At 28.1% G+C, this 24028-nt stretch overlaps 1 protein-coding gene across 3 annotated transcripts in view; it reads right to left on the minus strand.

Annotated features, from left to right (window-relative positions):
• Positions 1-23547, minus strand: part of LOC107448201 (cell adhesion molecule Dscam1) — a 233495-nt gene extending 209948 nt beyond the window's left edge. For all 3 annotated transcript variants that reach the window (XR_006225556.2, XM_071177674.1, XM_043045821.2), the window contains exon 1: positions 22957-23547. Coding sequence is in view for 2 of the 3 variants with exons in the window: in XM_071177674.1 (XP_071033775.1) it covers positions 22957-22993 (37 nt within the window). In the remaining variant the exon portion in view is untranslated. The remainder of the gene's footprint in view (positions 1-22956) is intronic.
• Between the last annotated feature and the right edge of the window lie 481 nt (positions 23548-24028).

The following is a 24028-nucleotide window of genomic DNA, read 5'->3' on the forward strand; positions in this document are numbered from 1 at the left end:
ACCCTAAGTGAAATTCGAACCAGCAGCTATTGACTTCGCAATCAGGCACGCCAACCGCTTGGCCATCTGGCCGTCATGGGGAAGTTTGAATTTAACTTTTAAGACACGTAGTATAAGAAAAAATAAGAATATTTCCATTTATTTTAAAAAAAAACTTTTATAAAGCATTTACAGACATTATACCGATTTTCTTTATAAATACATTATTTTTATTCAATTAATTTGAATCAATTTTTTTGATTCGTTTTCTATTATAAATAATTGCTAATTTCTCTTTAACCAATTTGAATTTTTCAATAATTGTTTTAGCTTTAAAAGACATTAGAGTAGATTCAGAAAATAATGATATGTTTTTCAGAAATAAATATAAAAATTGCATTTGGTGCTTTAAAGGAAATTCAATAACAAAGAAAATTAACGACTTCAGCTGTTTGCTTTTGCAAATGAGCAATTCCATGCAATACTAGACTCTTCATGCTATATTTACTTCCGATTAATTAATTGGCCAGAAAGGCACATTTTTCGGGATGGAACGATTTCTCTTTTTCAAAGTTAACACTAGATTATCAGTCCAGAAAGCGAAGCCAAATATTTTCTTTCTTTATAATCACCTCCTCCACATCCATGATTGCATTATGAATTGTTTTTCCTCTTCTTCAGATTTTTTTATCCGTTCTTTTTTTTTTGTTTCGTACCTGCAGGAGACAATGCGACTCATTTCACCAAAAATATAAGTTATTTGGCGAGGGATTAAAGAAAGCAGAGCGCAAATTTCGCGAATACATTAGTGGAGGCATATATATTTATCCTAGGATTAAAGTCTCAGTAAATAATTATCGAATTCCCGTTAGACAGCACAGAATAAGATTACTCTGTTTCGTAAACGCAGTGGTGCGCGCTAACGAATCCCTAAAATTCTCCCCTTTTCCAGTTCAGCAAGTCGTTTGCAATTAACTGCTGAGGCGTTTACGAAAAGCCCCCTAAATACCCCCTCAATGCTTAGATTCCAACCCCCAACCCCTCTGGGAGAAAGGCTTGCAATCTAGAGATTAAGGCTTGAAGCAGAAGAGACTTTGAATGTGGATTTCTTGTGAGGGGGAGGAGGAGGAGTTTTAGCGTGAGTCTTTTGTGTTGAGTTTTAAAAGTATTTTTCTGGTACTTTCGGTCGTGATTTGCATAAATTGATGTAGTAATGCACGCGTGGCATTATTTTGATATTTATGGCCGGCCATAAGAAAGCCTTTGATGAGTGGACTGCAATTTGTTTTGATGTTTTAGCGGCACGCTTCATTTGTTTGAAGTTAATCAGGTGATAATTTTATATGTTGATGTGAATGACTTAGACAATTTTGTTCAAAGATTCTGCGTGTTTAATTTCTTACTGCATTGTGCTTAGTGCAAAGTTACGTTTTTAATTATGTAAGGATAATTAAAAATAATCATAATTACATTTAATTGAAACAAAGAGAGAAAATTGCTATCGCATTATTGTGATTTCTGGTAACACATTAGTCAATTCTTTTTCTGGATAGCATCAGTTGGTGTATGCATCCTGCATCAATTGACGTATGCAACCTGTAATAATTTATGTATGCCTTCTTGTAGACCAATGGTCTGGATGAATTTTTAATTCCAGCCAATGCACGTTTTATAAGATGTCGCAAAATATATTTTCTTCTTCTTCAGTATTCAAATTTATTTTAAAACTGCCCCCAAAACAATAGTTATTAATAAATTAATCATAAAAATAAAATAAAAATACTTTAAATTGGTGTTTGAGATGATGCAAAAACATTAAAAATGCATGCTAATATTAAAAAAAAATTTATCTGAAAAAATATCAATGTTTAGAAGTACTGGAATACCGTCTGGCTTTATTTTTTCTTATTTCATATTGTTGTGCTGCTTTTTCATGCATGCGTATGAAAACCTTATTTTTAATAATTCTTTGAGCTCTTTATTTGTGGCTATGGTGAGGAAATTGATCGAGTCGAAAAGTTTGTGAACATGAAAAGCCTAAAGCAACATCGCTTTTCCAAATGGGTTAAAACACTGCTTTAAGATAAGATGTCAAAATAACCTATAATAACATTTAAATTTCTGACATTTGTGTAATATTTTTTTTTTATATGTTTCCGACATAAAATTATCTCCTATTTTTTTCTTTATTTTCTGCTCTTCTTATTTTATCCTAAATTATATCTTGACTTTTTATCATTATTGTTATTTTTTAATGATTTGCTTTACTTACGATATCGTCTTTGTATCGTATTCAAGAGAAAATTAAAGTTAATTGAAAATTATTGTCGCTATTGAAAGCCATATTGTTTAAAACCATCGTAAATGATAAAAAATATTGAAAAACTAAAAACGTATGTAAGTTTCAAAATATTTCAACAATTTAAGTAAGTAAACAAACATTAATTTATTGAAATTTTGTACTAAAATAATTACATCTAAATTTCCAATTTTTTGATAATATTCCTTAATAGATTTCCTGCAATAATGTCATTTTCTTCATTATTTTCTACTTTTCTGATTTAATCTTTCATCATATATAACTTTACTTTTATCACCATTTTTTTTAATAATTTTATTTTTTTACAATATCATCTTCAAACCTTACATATAAGGGTAAATTAAATTCATTTAAAAATAAATTTTAGTGTAAAACAATGTAGAAAAATGTCTAAAACGGTAAAAATTTATGACATTTGAAAACAATTATGAATGATTAAGTTTCTTTTTAAGTATTTTTAAAATATATAATTTTATAACAGTATATTTTCGACATACAAATTTATTATAATTTATTTCAGATATTTAATTTTAGTGCAATATACTTGAGAGCCAAATTTTTAATAAAATAAATTTTAGAAATTTTGCTTTAATGCAATATATTTTATGCCTTTGTTTTTATTATAATATATTTTGATATAATATATTTAATTTTTACGTAGTATATTTAATTTTAACATTGTATTTATAAGACCTTAAATTATAAAATAATCTATTTTACTCCTGAAACCTTAATATGATATATTATAGATAATAAATTTTAATCTAACATATTTCAAACTTTAATTATTTTATATTATTTATCTTACAACTTTCAGCTTATGAATATATATTACAGACATTAAATTTTTCAATAACGTTTTTTAACGGATTCAATTTACTTTTAACCTATCATGACTCCATGGAATTTTCTATTTATCACATAATTTACGTAATTCAGATATTAAGTTAACACAAATCTGAAAAATGTCTTATTCGAATATATATTTCGATTTTCGATTCGAATTTTTTCGAGCTATCTATCCTGTGTATTTTTCTCGTGTATTATTATTAGCACTTATAAAAATAGGTTTTTCTGAATTTAAAGCGAGTCGTGATATTTTTTCCGTATTTTCTTTACATCCAAGTTTTATAACATATATTTTGAGGCAAAAAGCTATTTCTCAAAAATATCGATAAAACTCTTATGTATTTTGGCATGCATTTCTGACTTATACGAATCTTATTTCTAGGGGCAAATGTAGGTAATGTATAAATATATGAGTAAATCTTTGTTTGATTAATAACATAATAAAAATTATGTATAAAACAGTATTTCTTTAAATTCGCCACTTAATGCAGTTTCGCATTTTTTATTAATAATAATCCCAAAATAAGAATCGAAAACATTCACATCATAAAATTTTTTTTTCATTAATTTGATTGTTTTCCACTCCTAATTTAATATGAATGTTTTCCACTCTGATTTTAATATTAATGTTTTCTACTCCTAATTTAATATGAATGTTTTCCACTTTTAATCCAATTAATTTTCGCACTTTTTTCTTAATAATAATCGCAAAATAAGAGTGGAAATCATTCATATTATGGAAAATTTAATCAATAATATTAATATTTTCCACTGCTAATCCAATTAATTTTCGCATTTTTTGTTAATAATTATAGCAAAATAAGAGTTCAAAGCATTCATATTATTAAAAATTAATTAAAGACATTAACTATTAATTAAACTTTTTCTGTATCCTAAATTTTGTATCGTTTTTAGTAATTGAAAGAGTTTGAGCAATAATGTGGTGAGCCACTTACTTAATACTGCTTTCAATTAGATATATTAAAAACTTCCAAAATTCTGTTACATAGCACAGAAGAAACAGAAACAAATTTTCAAAGTGGAAACTATGCTTTTCCCCAAAAATACTTAAAAAGAATTGTTTGGTAATGAAATATATAACAACATATTAATATTATGAGCCTCCTATGCCTAGAAATAAACAGAGTCTCAAATTAGGAAACGTTAGAAATATATTACCAATTAATAGAAATTAAGTTAGTTTATGAGACTTAAGAACAGAAATTAAAAATAAAATTTTAATCAAGTATCTCTACAAAGCTACAGGCGTCATTTGCCCATAGTTTACAGATGAAATATTGTATCCAATTCTCCAGAAATTTTAATTGGATAATTGGGGAAAAAGCTACTTAGCCTTAACTGACTCATTAGATTACCGTTATAAACCACCACTCCACCTTTTTACCCCCCCCCCAAATAAAATAAATGTAGCATATTTAAAACATCTTTTAATAATTGAACAATATCTAAAAAGAGGCTTAATCAGATATAGAACTCACCTAAAATAAATCTTCCATAAACTACAGAATTAAGTTAATGCATTAAAGTTTTCAAATCGAATTTTTAAAAATCATCGTAGATAAATAAATTTCCTCCTCCGTTTTTCATTCATCTCCAAACATAAGGGCGTCTGTCTACAACTAGTAGCCTGAGGTTTCCAATAAACAGCAGGAGTTGGTGCCCGGTTTTGTCTTACTCTTTTTTATTTATTTAAATTCCATAAATATGCTATGGAACATAAATAATTTTCACTAATTTTTTTTTAGAAATACAAAATTCCGTATTACAGAAATTTAACGAGCCATCATTATAATAGTGCTAAACCGTATCAAATGAGTATAACTGAACAATGAACTATTCACTAAATCTGATTATTTAAATGTATTCAATTTCAATCGTTGCATTAAAATTGTTTTTCAGAAATACAAAAATCTGTATTACAAAAATTTAACAAGCCATCATTATAATAGTGCTAAACCATATCAAATGAATATAACTGAAGAATGAACTATTCACTAAATCAGATTATTTAAAGGTATTAAATTTCAATCATTTTAAATAAAAACTGTACAAAATATAAGCGACTTAGTTATTTTCATTAAAAAAAATTTTCAGAAATACAAAATTTTTTATTACAAAAATTCAACAGGCCATCATTATGATAGTGCTAAACCGTATCAAATGAGTATACTGAAGAATGAACTATTCACTAAATCTGATTATTTAAGGGTATTAAATTTCAATGGTTTTGTATAAAACTGTACAAAATATTAACAGCACAGTGTTGAAATTTCCAGCATTTTACAGTCTTTAATCCCCGTATTTAAACTACCTTATTTTACCCGCTTCTATTTTAAATTTATACCGCGAAATTATTCTCTATTACTGCTTAAGGCATTGGATTAGATGTTTATGTCATTGCGTATCTATTGAAGCATCTGAATACATCTGCTGCCAAATCCAGACGTACATCTATTTCTCATCCGAGTAATTAAAGAAAATACCTGCAAATTACTCCTTTCCAGAAACTCATCTTAAGTTAATGTCAAAACGATGTAACCATTATGGGCTGCTTACGCATTTCCACTTTTTCATTTTTCTTAAACGACCGATACTCGGTGATGTTTAGCGTCTTTAAACACTCCTATAATTCCAGGCGTCGCGGCAGCTGTGCTTAAGTGTTGCCAGTTTCCAAAGATGTCTTTTCTTGATTGTCTTAATGAGCATCTTCCGAAGTTATTTTCAACCAGGAGAGTGGCAACAAATGATGCGTGGTGAGGAGTGGGGGAGGTGGAGAACTTGGAAAGTTTGTCTTTTAGGAGAGATTTTAAAGAGCATAAAATTGAGAGTTTTTTTTTCCTTTCCTTCGGTGGGATTAGATTTTTTTTTTTTGTTTAACTTCTTCGATAGATGGGTTCTAGAACGAATGTCAAATGTTAAGGAGATGGAAGATATAATGAACTGCAGATGAAAAATAGATTTTTTCTTCGAAAAGTAATTATGTCTCATTCAGTGAAATTTGTTGGAAAACATTTAAGTTGATGTTCCCTCGTATGATGCCACGGTGGCAGAATATATGTTTCTTTGCTTGAATGAACGTGTAAATTACATCTCACGGCATTTGATCAAGAAAGAGATCGCAGCGCGAAGAAATTCCTTTTTTAATGAATTGTTATTTATTTCAAGAAAATCTGCTTGTCTATTAGCGTCTCCCTGAATATCCGTTTTTCTTTAAGGGAGGTGAAAATGTAGATAATCAAAAATATCAGGGCAGAAAAACACTACAATCATATACTAATTGAAAGACATATACAAACACAATTAAAAAATTTAAAATATTTCTTTTTTTTTAATTATTATTATTTGTGGATCTCACCGGCGGCTTTACGTTATGAGATTAAGCAGAACTCATTTTCGGTAGTTAATAACAGCATAGAGATATTTTATGCTATTCAGTATGTAAATTTTATGTATACAATTTAATACAAATTTTATATGTACAATTAGTATTCTTTCTTAACTAATTTTGTTTTTCAGTTTATAACTTACATTTTTTTATTCTAATTGCCGTAGATTTTAGGTTATTTACTGTAGAAACGAGTTTAAGCAGCATAACTAGAAAATAGATATATACGAGTTTTTGGATTACTATAGAATTATGAATTTAATGATAAAATCCATCCATGCTACCATGTTCAATTTTATCATTTAGTTTATCTGACATAATAAACAAAAAATAATTAAATATTAAAGAACGTGCAACAAATCCCTTTCTTTTCAAACAGAAAGCTAACAAATATCATAAAACTTATCTTTAAGATACTTGAAAAATACAATCGTCTGTATAGTTTATTTTTTTTTAAAAAAAAGTTAACCCCTAATCATCGAGACGAATCCTTTTCTCAAAAACCTCTTCTAAACGAATTAATTGAAATCTCGAGAGACGTTTTGAATTGAGGAGTAAAATTACCCCTAACTGTTGTCAGAATTTCAGAACGATTTCGCAAACGGTTCTGGAATTGTAAGAAACACTAACTCTTCAGTTTATTATTATAACAAAAATATATGGTAAAATTTACGTGTTTCTGGCTCCAAAATAGTCAGTAATTAGGAGTCGTTTTGGAAATTATTTTGATACAATTAAGGTATCCGACTAGTTTTGACAACTTTTTTTTAATTAATAATTAATGTAATTAATAATTGTTGCAAAATTTTAAAAAACTAGTTTATTTGTTTTATTATGCTTAAAAACTCATAAAACTAATAAAATAATTTATTATTATTGTTATTATTTTATTAAATGGCCATTTTTATTTTAAAATAAGGCGTTTTTTGCAGATTTGGTAAACACGGTCAAAAAAGTTCTATCACATATAACAAAAAATCCTTAGAGGATTTTATTTAGAATACTATCAGCAATGTTTTGAGTCATTATCTTAAAAGCAAGTGCATATACTACTAAGTTTGGGATCTGTAGTTAAAAAGAAAGTAAATTTTTAAGAAATTACATACTTGTCTTTGCGAAAAACATGCATAAAAAAGTTTACTTTTTTCTCTTTATCTGTAGTTCAAATCCAGCGTACTATTCTCATAAACATTCATGAAGCAATGTAGAGAATTATTTTAGAAGCAACATGATATATAGTGTTTTAGGTGGTATAAAGTGCGAAAAAATCTCATTTTGAGATAAAAGCAATTAAAGACTTGAAACCATTGGTCCATCCACTGTTACAGTATCACCTTGAAGAAAAACTGCTATAACTTGGTAAATAATTGTAGTACGAACGAAAGTAAAATATTTTTAGAAAGGTAAGAGTAAAGAAATTCTAAATTTATAATAAACTTGGTTTCAAAGATTTTGCCCTGTCAGATACCTTAACGATAAAACCTAGTTGATCGTCAATAATAATATTCGTAAATGAGGCAAAGTGTGGTAATTTTATCATGATATCTCTCGGCATGACATAAAATCATTAATTTGGTCAAATTTTCTTTTAAAATAACAATAAATTTACTCCTTCTATTTTTACTAAATGTGAGGTAATAAGAACTATAAATTTGAAAACCAGAACTTCCGATGAACCTTTATCGGGAAAATTACCAAATGATTAGTATAAATACCGTATATTTTGGTTAAGATTCACCATAATTGTAAGGAATTTCTCTTACTAAAATTCTCATTACCATACAGAACGGTAGTTTCACCACAAATTTTGTGCATGCATGATCAATCCGAACATGAAAATGTCAATTAATTGGAAAAACTCAGAAAAAATAATTTTCTCTCTGAATTAAAAAAAAAACGGAATGCATAATGACGCGGCCACCACCCTTTAAAATGTCCAACCATAAGTTTCATTTTTGTTTTAGTGCCAAAAGCTAAAAGACTTAGAAACCTGAAATTACGAAGGTGAGCGAACAGGGATCACGATGAATTCAACATACGATAATTAGGTCGAGAACTTGTATTTACTACTAAACTTGCAGTATAAAATTCTATTTGGACCACTCTGTAACTTTCAAGTATTTATTCGAATTGAATTGTAATTTTAAATATTTTATTCCGAATTTTATTTACTTATCTTAACTCTAAAAAATGACTATTCATCTGCTATTCTAGGAAATTTTATTTATCTTACTTAAGATTATTATTTTATAAGCTCGCTATTGATTTAATGTCGAAAGAAACAGGAAAAGAAATAAAAGATTCGATGTTGACAGATATAAATTTTAAAATTCATATTTAAAATATAGAAACTCTAATTTAAGGAAAACCGTTTCTGATTTGAATTGTTGTAAAGCTAGAAGTTCATCGCTATATACCGTTAACGAGTAAAATTTTTCTCGTTTATATCTTTTTTTATTGCATCAGGCATTCTAACCAAAATTCAATTTTTTTTCTAGTGCAGTTGATTGTATTTCAAATTAAAATAATAATTCATTTCATTACGATTAACTTTTTTGAAAATGTTTTTTACACAAAATTCTGATAATTACATTTTGCTTTAATCTTCGTTTTTTTGTTTTTCAAAAATTATGATATTAAAAAAAGAAACTATGATGCATGTGAAGAAATTACGGGGTAGATGAGAGAAGCGAGCAAAAAACAGAGCCTCCTAGATTTTTTTCTCTTCTTTTTTTTTTGAAATTCTTATAAAGCTTTGTTTTCTTAGCCATTTCTTTAAAATAATTTTAAAAAAGGAAATAATAAAACAAAGCAAAAATATTTCGGTTTGCAACATTTAAATAAGAATGCTACGTCTGTAAATGAATCAAAACTTTCATCTCATATGCGACTTCAAATTCTAATAATTCGATACTTCAAAAGAATATAACAATTTTAACGAACGATTCCAACTCGTTCGCATAGTTTCTTTCATCAGTCTCTTAATCACGTCCAATTTGTAACATCATTAAAATTTATAAATTCTCGAATAATTAAGGAAACAATAATATGCAAACTCTAATTGGATTCACTTGCCAAATATACTTTTAATCTCGCAGCTCGTTATGTCCGGAAGACACATCTTCGGGTGGGGGGGGGAGTAGATTTTTCCCTTTTGTTTCAAACTTAGAATTCGAACAACTTTCACTAATAATGCAGGAGGAAGATTAGTTTAGAGAACTTGACGAAAATTGAATTTCTCTAATTAACTTTACACTCGTTAATTTTAAGTACCTTGTCTTTTGTTCGAACGCTGAGCAAAATCAACTGGCAAACAGACAATCTTTACTTTTTTGTCCCTATTATTCCTTTTTCTGAAACAGAAAGAGAAGAAATATAATATGCATTATTAAGGCAATGCATGTGCAGAAAACGAGTGAAAATCCACTTAGAAAAAACTTCTAATTATTTTAAATGTATTAGGAAAAATGCAGAAAATAGAAAAGGTGTTGAAATGCTCCAGGAGGTTTTTAGTTGGTTCTTAAAGCGGATTTTAACATCGAAGTAAGCATGGGATCCACAAGAAAAGGTTACGAAACAATAAACATGCAACTGTATTCCTTCAATACCAAACTGGCTCCTTGCGAAAGTTGCCTTTGCAGATTTAGAAAGAAAGTAGATGAATGCCGGTATTTTTCCTAAAAGAAATATAGCAGAGACAGGATATATTTTCGATTTCAGAATTTGCAAATCTTTGAAGGAATAGCACAGCACTGCTGTCCCATCGTGTCGCAGTCGTCTTTCTCTCCCTTGTTAACTTTATTTATTTATTTATTTATTTATTTATTTATTTATTTATTTAATCGATTATTTATTTATTTATTTATTTGCTTATTTACTAGCGGACGTATTTAGGTATATTTATTGTTAACAGAAAATATCAATTCCTTCCTTCGTAATATATTGCATACCCATTTCCTAATTTCAAAATCTTAAGAAAAATAAAACATTGCAGGAACATTACGTAGCAAATAACAACTCTTTATGACACAAACTCTCGTAAAACGAAATGTTACAGAAATAATTTCAAAAAAATGCTGGAACACAAAATTTCTCAAAAACAAAGTTACAAAAATTTGCCAAGAAAAATCTCACAAACATTAAATTTCACCAAACATAAAATTTCGAAGTTAAAAAAAGGTAAAACATAAATTTCTAGAAATTAGGAAATTCTACAAAGTTAAAACCTTCCAAAGACAAAATATCGCGAATACAATAAAATACGGTAAGTATAAAAATAGACGATATTTGAGTGAAAACAAAGTGATACTCTTATTCTTTATCTTTTTTATTTTATTTTAAGAGTTTCTGAACGGAATTTAATTTACTTATGTGCTTATAAATTTAAAGGAAGTGCATCCAACTTATTTCTTTAATAATTTAGAAGCGTTTTAATTATTCTTATCTCAACACAATATGTTAAAAATGGGTAAAAATATTTATTTTCACATCAAAAACAATGCGAAAATACTTAATAAAAGGGCCTTCATAGTCTACATCTATTCGCTAGTTTCAGATCAAAGCAATGATAATTTAATTTCCTGACTTTATTAAATTACAATTTCCATTGAAGGAGAAGGACAAAGAACGGTTACACAAATATGAAACAACGATTCTGCACTCGTAATCTTTCAAGATAAATAATTAAAACGTATTGCAACAATTTGCATTGTGCAGAAAATCTAAAATTCTACAATAGCTTAAAACTTATTGTTAATAAGATAATGATTGGGAGAGAATACGAAGACTTATTGTTTTTTTTTAGGCATACATAATGCGCTTATTCCAAGAAACATAATCGCTTAAAATCTTTATTCATAATGAGTGGATCATTTAAAAATTTTCCTTCGGTAAAATTTTCCCTAAAATGGATTTTATTATGTTTATGTTATTCGATAAAATAAATCGACAAAATTTACAATGTTTTGAAAATTTTGAAAAGCAGAAACTTGAATTTTAATTTAAATATCAAATAAATCTATGTAGATTAATAAACATGAAATAATATTATATGTTTATTATGTATAATATTTTGTGTTTTATTAAAAACAATCTAAATATTTTGAGCCGCTAATGCGGACAAAATTAAAACCAGTTTGATATCCTGTTGAACCGGGGAGATGCTTCGAATAAAAGACGTTTCAGATGCTCTTTAGCATTGCTCCCGGATATTTATCGCTACTAACTATTTATCGGTTACTAACTATTACTAACTATTTATCGTTGGTTTGTGTAGGTCAGCACAAGAAATAACAACAAAAATAATCAACATAGATAATTCTGAGTAACTTCGGAAATAGATTTTTAAAAATCTAGGAAATACCGTATTTATTTTACTATTTAGAGGTGTTTAAAGCGTCTTTAATTTAATATCATCAAGAATTAAAAGCAAAAAAAAAACTTGCATTGAAGCAATTTTCAAAAGACCAAGGAAAAGTTACGGTTGGGGTTAATTTTTACAATCAGGTTTGAAAAATATGTAAAATATGAATGATAAAAGTAAGTAAGTAAACTGAGTTTTAGTATGTTAAAGTTTATTTTTTTATAAGCTTAACATTATAAAATAGAAAGGTAATAGACTATGACAAAAATATATATTTTTTGAAGTAAATACCAATGCATCAAGACAATTTGTATCAGGGCTAAGAAATATTCAGAATATCATGACATTAGTTCGAAAAATTATTTTAAAAATGTTAATGCCATTAGTTTTGAAGGTCATAAAAAATCACTCAATTCTTATTGACGCTAAAGATTCAAAAATTTTTTTCACTTCAATTTCGAAAGCTATTAAAATTTTCTAAGAATTCTCAAGAGTAGGATCTGGATTTCTGTTTTTTGCAGATTTCCACAATGTGAAGTAGTAATTGTCAAAATTTAACAATCGGATATGGTATAATCCAGAAACTTTAACCGAATTTTATCAGCATACAAATGAACAATAAAACATTTTATTTTTAAAAGTTTTAAAGAAAAATTCAACTATTTGCGTAAAAGTTTTTAATCATTTCAAAAAATTCGGACTTTTGAAGCAATTTCTTTTTCATTTAGAAGGTGAAAAACAATCTGATAAAGTTTAAGAAACCTTTATTTTAACTCAAAAAATCAGACTCGAGTATACCATGTTATTTATTTTCAAACATTACTTTAAGGCAAACATGTTTACCCTTAATAAAACAGTAGCATATGGTCGATGAGCTTTTTATTCTGGATTGAGCTGAAAATGTGTGTTTAAGGAAACGCACATAGCTAAAAATGAATGTTTAAAGATGGACACAGTTCGAAATGCGTGTTTAAGGAAATGGACATAACATTAGATTCCGTTTTCAAACGTCTCTTATGAAAATTTTTATTTTCTTAAACTAATGGTTTCCAATAAGTTCTTAATTTGATGGTGTCCATTTGTTAAAATCACTTGATACAGTTTATTTAAATTAGACGAATTTTAAACGATATTAAAACCAACAATTCTTTTTAAAAGACTGTATACTTATTATAGAATTAAGAAATTGACTTTGTACAAATTAGGATTTTGTGAAACTATTTCAGCGCTTAGCGTTCTGAATGCAAATAGATGCTTAAAACTTTACTTCTGTAAAATACCCAGTCTGCTTACCCCTCTGAAGTCTGGAACATTACCCCATTATGATCATGCGTAGTGTTTAAGAATTAAAGAAAAGTAAGACCTAAATTCCTCGTTTCGTTTTTAAATCTGACTTGAGCATTGAAACAGCACATTTTTGGCTGTGTTCATTTTTAAACATTCATTTTGAAATACAGTGGCAGTCAAAAGTATTCGTACACTTAAATTACTAACTTCAAAAGTGAATAANAATAAATATAAAATAATATTATATGTTTATTATGTGTAATATTTTATGTTATTTTATGTTTTATGGAAAGCAATTTAACAATGTTTTATAGAAAACAATCTAAATATTTTGAGCCACTAATGCGGACTAAATTGAAATCAGTTTGATAGTCTGGGGAAACGGGGAGATATTTCGAATAATAAACGTTTCAGATGCTCTCTATCATTGCTATCGGACAGGCAAGTAAGGCTTTGATATCTTCTGTCAAACCTTAATCAGAATCGATTTGTTTGATTTCGATTGTACTCTTATTTGTTCTTTCCTCAACTATTAATTCTAACCCTTAAGGTACTTCTTTTGTCTAGGTAACAGAAAGCGTGTTTTTTGGGTGGTCATTAGGAAACATCCCGAGAAACTAACGTTAACATTAACACTCATAAGATCGTATGCAAATTCAAATCTTACGCAGCGTTGCATATAATTTTATATGCATCTAGATAAATAAAGCAGAATGCTTAAATGTATGTATGTGCGTACTTTATGGAAATCTGCAATTTTGAACCTTTTCCCCCCAAAATTGGGTGTTTCGAATATTCCGCAGACCTAATTATCTGTATTAAAACTCCCTCTGATAGCCGATTAATCCGATAGTTTTCTCTAAAAACTCTAATCGTTTTATAATATGAGAGATTTGTTAGCTTATATCTATATTTAATCATTTTTCATTTTCATTGGACTCTATTTTACTAACTATTTATCGTTGGTTGGTATAGGTAGTACAAGCAATATCAACATAAATAAATCTGTGTGACATCGGGAACTAGAGTTTGAAAGATCTAGAAAATCCCGTGCTTATTTTACTATTTAGTGGTGTTTAAAACAACTTTAATTTAATATCATCAAGAATCAAAGACTAAAAGAAAAACTTACATTAAAACAATTTTCAAAAGGCCAAGTAAAAGTTATGGTCGGGGTTAATTTTTACGCTAAGGGTTGAAAAATATGTAAAATATGAAAGATAAAAGTAAGTATGTAGACTGAGTTTTAGTATGTTAAACTTCTAGATTTTTTATGATAAACTTAATGTTATAAAATTGAAAAAAATAATAAAATACGAGAAAAAAAATTTTTTTTTTGGTACTTATTAAATATATTTTAATAAGTACCAAATAATATATTTTAAGTAATTTATAAATATATTTTAAACTGGTACTTATATAAAAATATATATAAGTACCAATTCAGCAAGACAATTTGTAACGGGGCTAAAAAATGTTGATAATATCATGACGTTCGAAAAAATAATTTTAAAAATATTAATGCCATTAGTTTTGGAGGGTATGAGAAAATCACCCAATTTTTATTGACACGTTAGATTCAAACATTTTTTTTTCATTTCAATTTTGGAAGCTATTAAAGAATTCTGAAGAGTAGGATCTGGATTTCTGTTTTTTGCAGATTTCCATAATGAAGTAGCAAGGATTTTAAAGAATTAAAATAATGACTTGTTAATAGTTAAAATCTGGTGGTGATAATCGGGTGATAATCTTATATTTGGCGACTTGAAAAGAAATTTTTTTTCTGATTTTTAATGACTGATATCTTTTTTTAAAGGATTGTTTCGGATGTGGTATAATCCAGAAACTTTAACAGGACTTAAACAGCATACAAATGAATAATGAAACATTTTATTTTGAAAAGTTTTAAAGAAAAATTTAACTATTTGCATAAAAGTTTTTAATCATTTCAAAAATCCGCACTTTTGAAGCAATTTCTTTTTCATTTGAAAGGTGAGAAACAATCTGATAAAGTTTAAGAAACCTTTATTTTAACTCAAAAAATCAAACTCGAGTATACCATGTTATTTATTTCTAAGCATTATTTTTAGGTAAACATGTTCACCCTTAATAAAACAGTAACATATTGTCGGTGAGCTTTTTATTCTGAACAAGGCTGAAAATGTGTGTTTAAGGAAACGCACATAGCTAAAATGAGTGTTTAAAAATGAACACGGTTCAAAGTCCGTGCCTAAGAAAATGGACTCAGTTCGAAATGCGTGTTTAAGTAAATGGACATAACATTTTATTCCATTTTCAAACGTCTCTTATGAAAATTTTTACTTTCTCAAACTAATGGATTCTAATAAATTCTTAATTTGATGTTGTCCATTTGCCTAAATCACTTGGTACATTTTTTTTAAATTAGTCTTTTTTTTAAACGATATTAAAAATCAACAATTATTTTCAAAAAGCTGTATACTTATTATAGAATTAAGAAATTGAAGTTGTACAAATTAGGATTTTGTAAAACCACTTCAACGTTTAGCGTTCTGAGTGCAAATAGATGCCTAAAACGTTACTTCTGTTAAATACCTAGACAGCTTACCCCGAAGTCAGGAACTTTGCCCCATTATGATTATGCGTAGTGTTTAAAAATTAAAGAAAAGTGAGAACTAAATTCCTTGTTTGGTTTTTAAATCTGAGTTGAACATTGAAACTCCACAATTTTTGCCGTGTTCTTCTTTAAACATTCATTTTGAAATATGTCTATTTTCTTAAACACGCATTTTCACTTTTAGGCGAAATAAAAAGAGCTTACCGATAAGATCTTTGTATGAAAAGACCAGCACAAAATGAAATTTGAAATAATGATTACACTGGTTAACAAATTTTTTGTTGCATTCGTACAAATACTTCATTTTACCTAATTCGAGGATAGGGATTTTAAATCTGAAATTAGTTTTGTTAGAAAAGCTACTAATTTTTTTTTCAGAGTGATAGTTTTAGTTTAATTTATATTATGTCGGAATGTACAAGTTTTAAAGAACTTATGCGTTTATATACATGTGTATGCACTGTATATGTCATTTCGGTCTAGCCGTTTCGGTTCCATTTCAGTTCTGTTACTAATTCGATTAGTTCACTTTGCTAAAAACATTCCATTTCATTTCTTTCGATTTTTATTATAGTGAATATAATTTTTCATTTGATTAAATTATAATTTATTTCTTATTTTTAGTGAAAGAAAAAAAAGAAATTTTTATTGGTTATTAAGTGTTTACAAATAATTGAGAGTTTGAAAGAGAAAATTGAGTTTTGATTTAACTCCTTTTTACCCCTTCTATGAATATGTGGAAGTTTTTTTATTTTATTACGTATTTATCGGGGCACTATATCAAAAACATTGAAATAATTTTGAAAATTTATACAGATTATCAAAATAATTCATGCAACAAAAAAAAAATTTTCCCCAGTGGCATGGAAAAATTCATTCTTCCAGAAATAAAACTATCATCTAAAATACACTTTAAAACGTTTAATTAAATCTAATTTATATATATATTTATATACTAAAGATAAAGAAATATATTTATGATGTACAAACACTGGAGAAATCCCTATTTTGTGTATTTCTTTCTTCAGTGCAATTCTGTGTTACTTTTTGATATTGATTAATTAACGCTCAAAATTGAAAATACAAATTTAGAATTTTTTTCTAATGAGTCGAAAATTTAAGAAAAAAAAACTTAAAGAGATCATGATTCGCTTAAAAAACTCTTATATAAATGCACTTCATAATATTTAAATTAAGTACTATTTAATTAAGTAATAAGTACATTTGAAACGTTCACATTGAACAAGAAATATTTAAAATTAAAAAGAAAACAGTTATTTCTATTGCAGGGTGACAAGAAATATTTGACAAAAATTTTAAAATAAAATATTTTTATCTTCAAGCAAATTTTTAAGCTTTTTTTTAAGCTAGGTATTCATTAAGCTTGCATGCAAATGTATTTAAATGGGTTCTGTTTTCGTTATGTTCTCGTTATGCATGTCCATAACACCAAACTAAAGGCCCATAAGAATGGTTCACAGCAACAACTTTTTTCCCTGAATATTAAAGGAAAAAAATAATCATCCCCCTCAATCACCGTACTTGTATCCAATGATTTTTCCGTTTAGTCTATCTTAGAAACAAGGATTTTTGCTTAATGTCATATGAATTTTGTATCCCTTAAAAATCCGTGAGTGAGGAATGGAATGAAATATCAGTAGGTAAAGAACCCATACTGAAGAACCTTGGTTTTTTTGGCATATTCAAAACTCTTAGTTAAAACAAAAGGTAATGAATTTAATTTTTTTTAAATAGCCACTGGTAAAATTATTTTTATGTCAACTTGAAAGTGCAAGTTGAGAAATTAGTTGAGAAGACCGTTCATTTATGCGGCCAGATTCGTGCTTTGAGAAAAAAAACCAGTATTGTGATAAACTTAGGCAAAGTTAGTAAAGTTGACTGTTAACTTAAAAGGCCAGTTTAATAAAGCTTCCTATCTCAATTGTACTACATTTCCAAAGTTGTTACGGCATTAAGCAATGGACACAGAGATCACGAACTCATTCCCCGCCAGAACCAAAGAAGATCTCTCTCATACTCTTTCCACATCGGTGACCCCTGACAACAAAAGCGCAACTCTCTCACTCCTCGACAGATGGCAGCACTGCACTACTTAACCAAGTTCCAGAGTTTTCTTTGTTTCTTTAAACAAATCGCCTGAGTCTCAAACAGCTTCGAGGTCTAAATTAAAGATGACCTTTACGAGCATAACATTAATTTGTGGTCACTGTTATCTTTCTAACGAGAAAAGATTAACGTGTAGGCGTGTTTTTTTTGTAATCATTATATTTTTCCAGGCACAACTGTATTTTTATGGTCAATGAGTAAAACACTTTTTGCCGATCACTGGCCATAAGCTAGCTTTGAAATTTTTTAAAAGTGTTTAATATGTAAACAAGCATTATAGTTACAGTATAAATGCATCCTAGTAATTTCCTTTCAAACTTTACTTACCTTTTATCGAATATTAATGTTAACATGAATGATCGAAATCAAGAGATTGTCGACTTTTACCGGTGAATCACATAGTCGCTTTCGTGAATGTCCGAAATATTTGTTATATCCGATTTGATATTAATTTATTCATTGATATTATAATATTTATTTGATATTTTAATATATGCTGAAGATAGATTAAGAGAAACATCAGAGTTCGGAGTACCGGTTAAATTCATACTGGGAAGTGGCACTTGACCTTAAAAAACATTGATGTAGGGCATACCGGGCAAATGTATACCNTTCTAACAAGAAAAGATTAACGGGTAGGCGTGTATTTTTGTAACCATTATATTTTTCCAGGCACAAATGTGTTTTATATTCAATGAGTAAAACACTTTTTACTGATCACTGGCCATACCATAAGCTAGCTTTGAAATTTTTTAAAAGTGTTTAATATTTAAACAAGCATTATAGTTATAGTATAAATTTATCCTAGTAATTTCCTTTCAAACTTTACTTACCTTTTATCGAATATTAATGTTAAAGTCAATGACCGAAATCAAGAGAATGTCGACTTTCACCGGTAAATGTCAGCAACTCCATAGTCACTTTCGTGAATGTCCGAAATATTTGTTATATCCGATTTGATATTAATTTATGCATTGATATTATAATATCAATGGATAGATTAGGAGAGACATCAGTGTTCGGAGTACCGGTTAAATTCTTACTGAGAAATGGCACTTGACCTTAAAAAAAATTTATGTAGGGCATACCGGGCAAATGTATACCGAACAGTGGCACTTAACTAGACCTAGTATATATTTTGGACATTTACTAAAGTGACGCTGTGATTGTCAACATTCACCGGTGGAAGTCAACAGCCATAAATTTCGATCATTCATCGTAACATTAATTAAAAATATGCATTATATTAAGAATTGAAGTGGTTAATAAGAAAAAATCAAAATTAATTTTAGAGGAAATTAAAAAATATTTGTTTGAATTTTTACGTCTGCTTTGTTACATAAATGAAATGAGAAAAACGAAAATAAAAAAATTATTACTCAAGTTAATTAAGTTAAAATTTAGAATTTCTTATGATAGACATTTTTAATTTTTTTTTTTCAGTTTCCTTTTTCCCTTGGTTTCCTTGGATTCATTAAAATTGCATATTCCTTTTCCTGTATTTGAAAATCCATTTTGAATACATAAATGTAAAGTTTTAAAAATGACACAAAATATATTTTGAAAAAAAAAACATTTAACCAAATGTATTAGAAAGAAAAATTTTTAGCATTTTTATTTGCAGAAAAGCAATTTTAAATCATGGAGTAATTTTATGTAAAAAATAATTGCGTAAATAAATAATTAGACTGTTGATTAGAAAAAGAAACGCTTTTTTGCATTGACAACGGTTTTTCTTTGAATAAATTTATGAAAAAAGTTTGAAAAAAGATAAGAATTAACTACTACATAACATAATTATACTAGTTATTCATTTCAAACTAAATGAAACAATTTTTTTTTCTTCATAAAACATTTAATTTCTTTTATTCATGCAATGTATTCAAAGAATTTTATAATTTATTTGTTTAATTTAAAGTGAAATTTTTCAGGATTTAGTTTAGTGAAATGAATAATTTATGATTGTGAAAACCAAATTAAGATTTTCAAAAACACTTATATTCATAATTTGTTTCTTTAATTGATAATTAATTTAGTTTAAAATAAATTTATTTACTAAAAAGGCTTAATAAATGTAAATACCATTGATTGAGAAATCATATTTATAATTATTTGAGTATCTATGTGTTCAAAAAATAAAAACACTAATGAAGAAAATGCAGCTTGCGAACATTTTAGATCTTACTTCCATACAAATGGATACTTTACGAATCTATAAAAGGAAGTAAATGCTCAAGAAAAAATGACTTATAAATTAATATTATCATAATTATCTACTGTATATTTCGCAAAAATACTACCATTTTTTTTTATCAAATTCTTAACAAAAATATCCCACTAAGTGATAGCTTTTTTCGTGAACAAATGGAAATGAAGGAAGTGTTAAAAACTATAGAACTGTAAGGCAGGCCTCAATTTGATCTCCAAGAATTTTTTCATAAGATTTTCACGAACTCAGTATAGTTTAGAGCGCAAGCAGGTTTTACAAGTAAATTCCACATTACAAATCATATTCAAGGAATCAAAAAACTAATCGAGTTAAGTAACGAATGTAACGAATATTAAATGCCTCACTGCTTTGTCTTCATTGACGGTGAGGAGGCTTTTGCCACCGCTGTAAGTTCCATCACTTCTATTGCTTGTTGTTGCTGTTTCTAATTCCACTTGCAAATATCATCAAGCCTGATTGGTGAAACCAATCGAATTTAAGGCAAATGGTACAGTTACTGTTTTTCAGTGGTGCCATCAATAGCAGAAATACAACTTCAGCCACACACTCACAACCCAGTTATAGGGCAAACCCGTTCATGTATCCGTTTATTCACAGATCGTAATTTCGACTTGAACAAGAAGACGATCAATTCAGTTACCCCAGAGGTATGATTTGTTATGGGAACGTGGAGGACTTTGTGACCCGATAGGTTTAAAGTATATATATATATATANTATATATATGAATCAACTCGGAAAGCAAACAAGTAAAAAGATTAGGAACACAATATCACCTAAATTATTAACTTCTGTTCTGCAAAATCGCCTTTTATACGTAAGCACTACCTATTTCAAGACATTAAAACAGGGGAAAAAATCTATAATCAACTTTTATGATATTGTAATAAATTTTTGAAAAAAAAACTAAATGATCAACGATACAGTTATGAAGTAGTAAAATTAATTTACGTAAGACAAAAACTAACTTTAATGAAGGAAAAAGAAGTTAACAGCGTAGAATATGAAGAAGTTAAGTTTATTTACTTTTGGCAGAGATCAAAATTCTGTGACATCTATGAAATAAACAGAAGAATCAAAATCGTTTTGAACTTTATTCACGAAAATCATATCATACTAAAGGGAAATATGCCACCCTGTGTGAAGATACAGGTTTTCATTACCTGCAATTATTTGCAAAGCATTGACTCTTACTAACAAATCTACCTAAAGGAATGCAAAGAAATTACGAAAAATTACTACAAGCGAATAAAATGTGCAAGACCAGAAACAAAGATTTTAAAAATCGTCGAGAGAATTAAAAGTTAAAAATGGCAATAAACTACTCATACAGTTTGAGTAACAGACAAGCACTGAAATTATGACCGGTAGACTTGTGACACTTAAGCATCAAGAGAGCAATCGAAAGCAAGGCTTTGAAAACAGCATTAGTGAGTTAGAACGCAAAAGCAGCATATGGAAATATTTGAAACTTTTTAGAACAGAACTTCATTGGAGTTCAACGTAGATCTACCTCCTCGTGGTGAACTTCGGGCAACGCTCTGCGGCTAAATGATCTACTGTCTTTCGCAGTCACTTGCTATGAAACTCCTTCATGGACACACTGAGTCCTCAAGATATTGGGAAGCAAGAGAACTTTTAAGGCAATGGCTTCGGTCTTCTTTCTTTGTTATCCTACGTGCATTTGCATGCGTTATTTATTTTATCTTTCTATTTGTACCTTTTTGCCTTGCCATTGGAAATGAAAAGAATTAAAAAAAAAGGCTTCATTAAAAATCGGATTAATTTTTATTAAAGATATTGATTAAATTAAGACGTATAAAAATCAAATAAAAATAATAATCAATCAATGCATTTTCATTTGACAGATGAATGACATTGGCATAAATCAATTTTTTAAAATAAAGATTTCTTTGGTTGTATAGCAAAACTTATAAAGATAATATTTATCTGCTCTGAGAGAAAAAAATTTTTGGTCGAAACTACCGGAATATAATACAATATACCGTGTCTCTGGCTCTATGGAAACATTCTACAACTCGATCCGTAATTTTCACCGAAGCACTTTGGTAATGATTTTGGTAAGATTAACAATAAAATATAGTTTTATACTACGATCTAAAATTTGATGAATGTGGTAAAATTTGGTAGTTTTAAAATAGTACCTTTGATGATGACATAATGAACATTTATTTGGCTGAATTTACTTTTCATTTTAGCAATGTTTTCACAATGTTGGAAATAAGAACTATAATTCTAAGAACCTGAACTTTCGATACTTCGTTATTGTATAAAAAATAATTACCAAATGATTGCTTTAAATACCGTATATTTTGGTTCCATTAAACAGAATTATGAGTATTTTTTCATTACCATTCATTACGGTAATTGTATTAGAATTTTTTCTCCGTAAATATTTCTTTGTAAAATATTTCCTTTCTTCTAATTTAAAGATATTTGTCTATAATATTATATCATTTTTCCATAGTATTGTTTGCCATTTTAACTTTTAATTGCATGCTGTTTTGACTAGCAGTCCTTCGCAATTAATCAGTCCTTAATTTAACAGTTTTTTGAATTGCTTTATATGCACCATTTACTAACGTATAATTTTTTAAAAACTTATTGCTTTCTTTGAATTCTGAAAAATATCCCTTAATAAACCACTCATGTACACATCATATTTTTTTCAAATCAAAAGCGAAAAAAATCTAGGTATTGTATTGTACATGAAAGATAGTTAAAATGCATATGGTTAAATTTGATACGTTTGTTTAAACAAATAATAAAAACATACTTACAAGCAAACAGTAGTAAAGATACACAAAACAGGAACATGCTGAACAATCGATTCTCTGTTCTTGAATAACTTAACACCTTAGTTTCCAATAATCCTTTTTTATTACTTTCACACTATCGTTTACAGTTGTGAGCTAGGATTGTAATGAATTCATTTATTTGATTATTTGTAGCTTTGAGTGAAATTTAAATGAGAAACGTACTCCATAAACTGATAAAACTTTTATATTAGTTAGCATTCTTTTTTTGCAGTTTCCAAAGCATTATTTTATTCACCAAGACTTGAAGCAAATCATTACGGTTTCTTTAATCGTTAAGAAAAATATCAGTTTTTAGTCAGTTTCAAGTAATTCCCTATTTGAATCCATCCATCACTTATTTTGATAACGATTTCAATAACTTAAACGTGTTTTTATATGTCAGTTAGAGTTAAATACCGAATCTTTAAATTTTATAAACGTACACAAGACGTAAGGTAAATGATTCGAAGACGTGATGTGAAGTGATTTCGAACATCCCGCTCTTAAGTTCTCAGTAAAGAAGCTTAGAATTTGTGAACCTTACAGGAAAACACACTTTACAGTTCTGACACTAATCCTAACCACGCTTTTCGGAACTGATTCATAGTTTGCAGCGCCAAGTTTTGTCGCCAACGAAAACTTTTGGCGTTCTGGCAAAAGCGCCTGGGCTGAGATTTATTATAATCGATTGTTCTGCATTTTGAACGTCTTTTCAATCATAATAATACGAAGTGATTAGTTTTCTAGAGAATGATTTATGCTAAATGGAAAATTGAAGTGGTTTTGAGAGCCCTTTTCATAAGCTTAATTTTTCAAAGCGAACCGGGTATCAGTGAGGCATGTGTGAAAAAGATTTCTCTAGTAATTAGAATTCATTATAATACATGAAGATTTAATTAAAACGTTCTTTTAAGTTATAATGACAGAGGTTCTTTACAACTTAATTAATATTCCCTGCATATAAATAATATTGTAATACAATAAACCAACTGTCTTACATTTGCGTTTAATGTATAAGTTTTCAACCACTAATTGAAAAAGAAATATGAGTCCA

Source organism: Parasteatoda tepidariorum, chromosome 1, assembly GCF_043381705.1.
Source record: "Parasteatoda tepidariorum isolate YZ-2023 chromosome 1, CAS_Ptep_4.0, whole genome shotgun sequence".
Taxonomy (NCBI): Eukaryota; Metazoa; Arthropoda; class Arachnida; order Araneae; family Theridiidae; genus Parasteatoda; species Parasteatoda tepidariorum.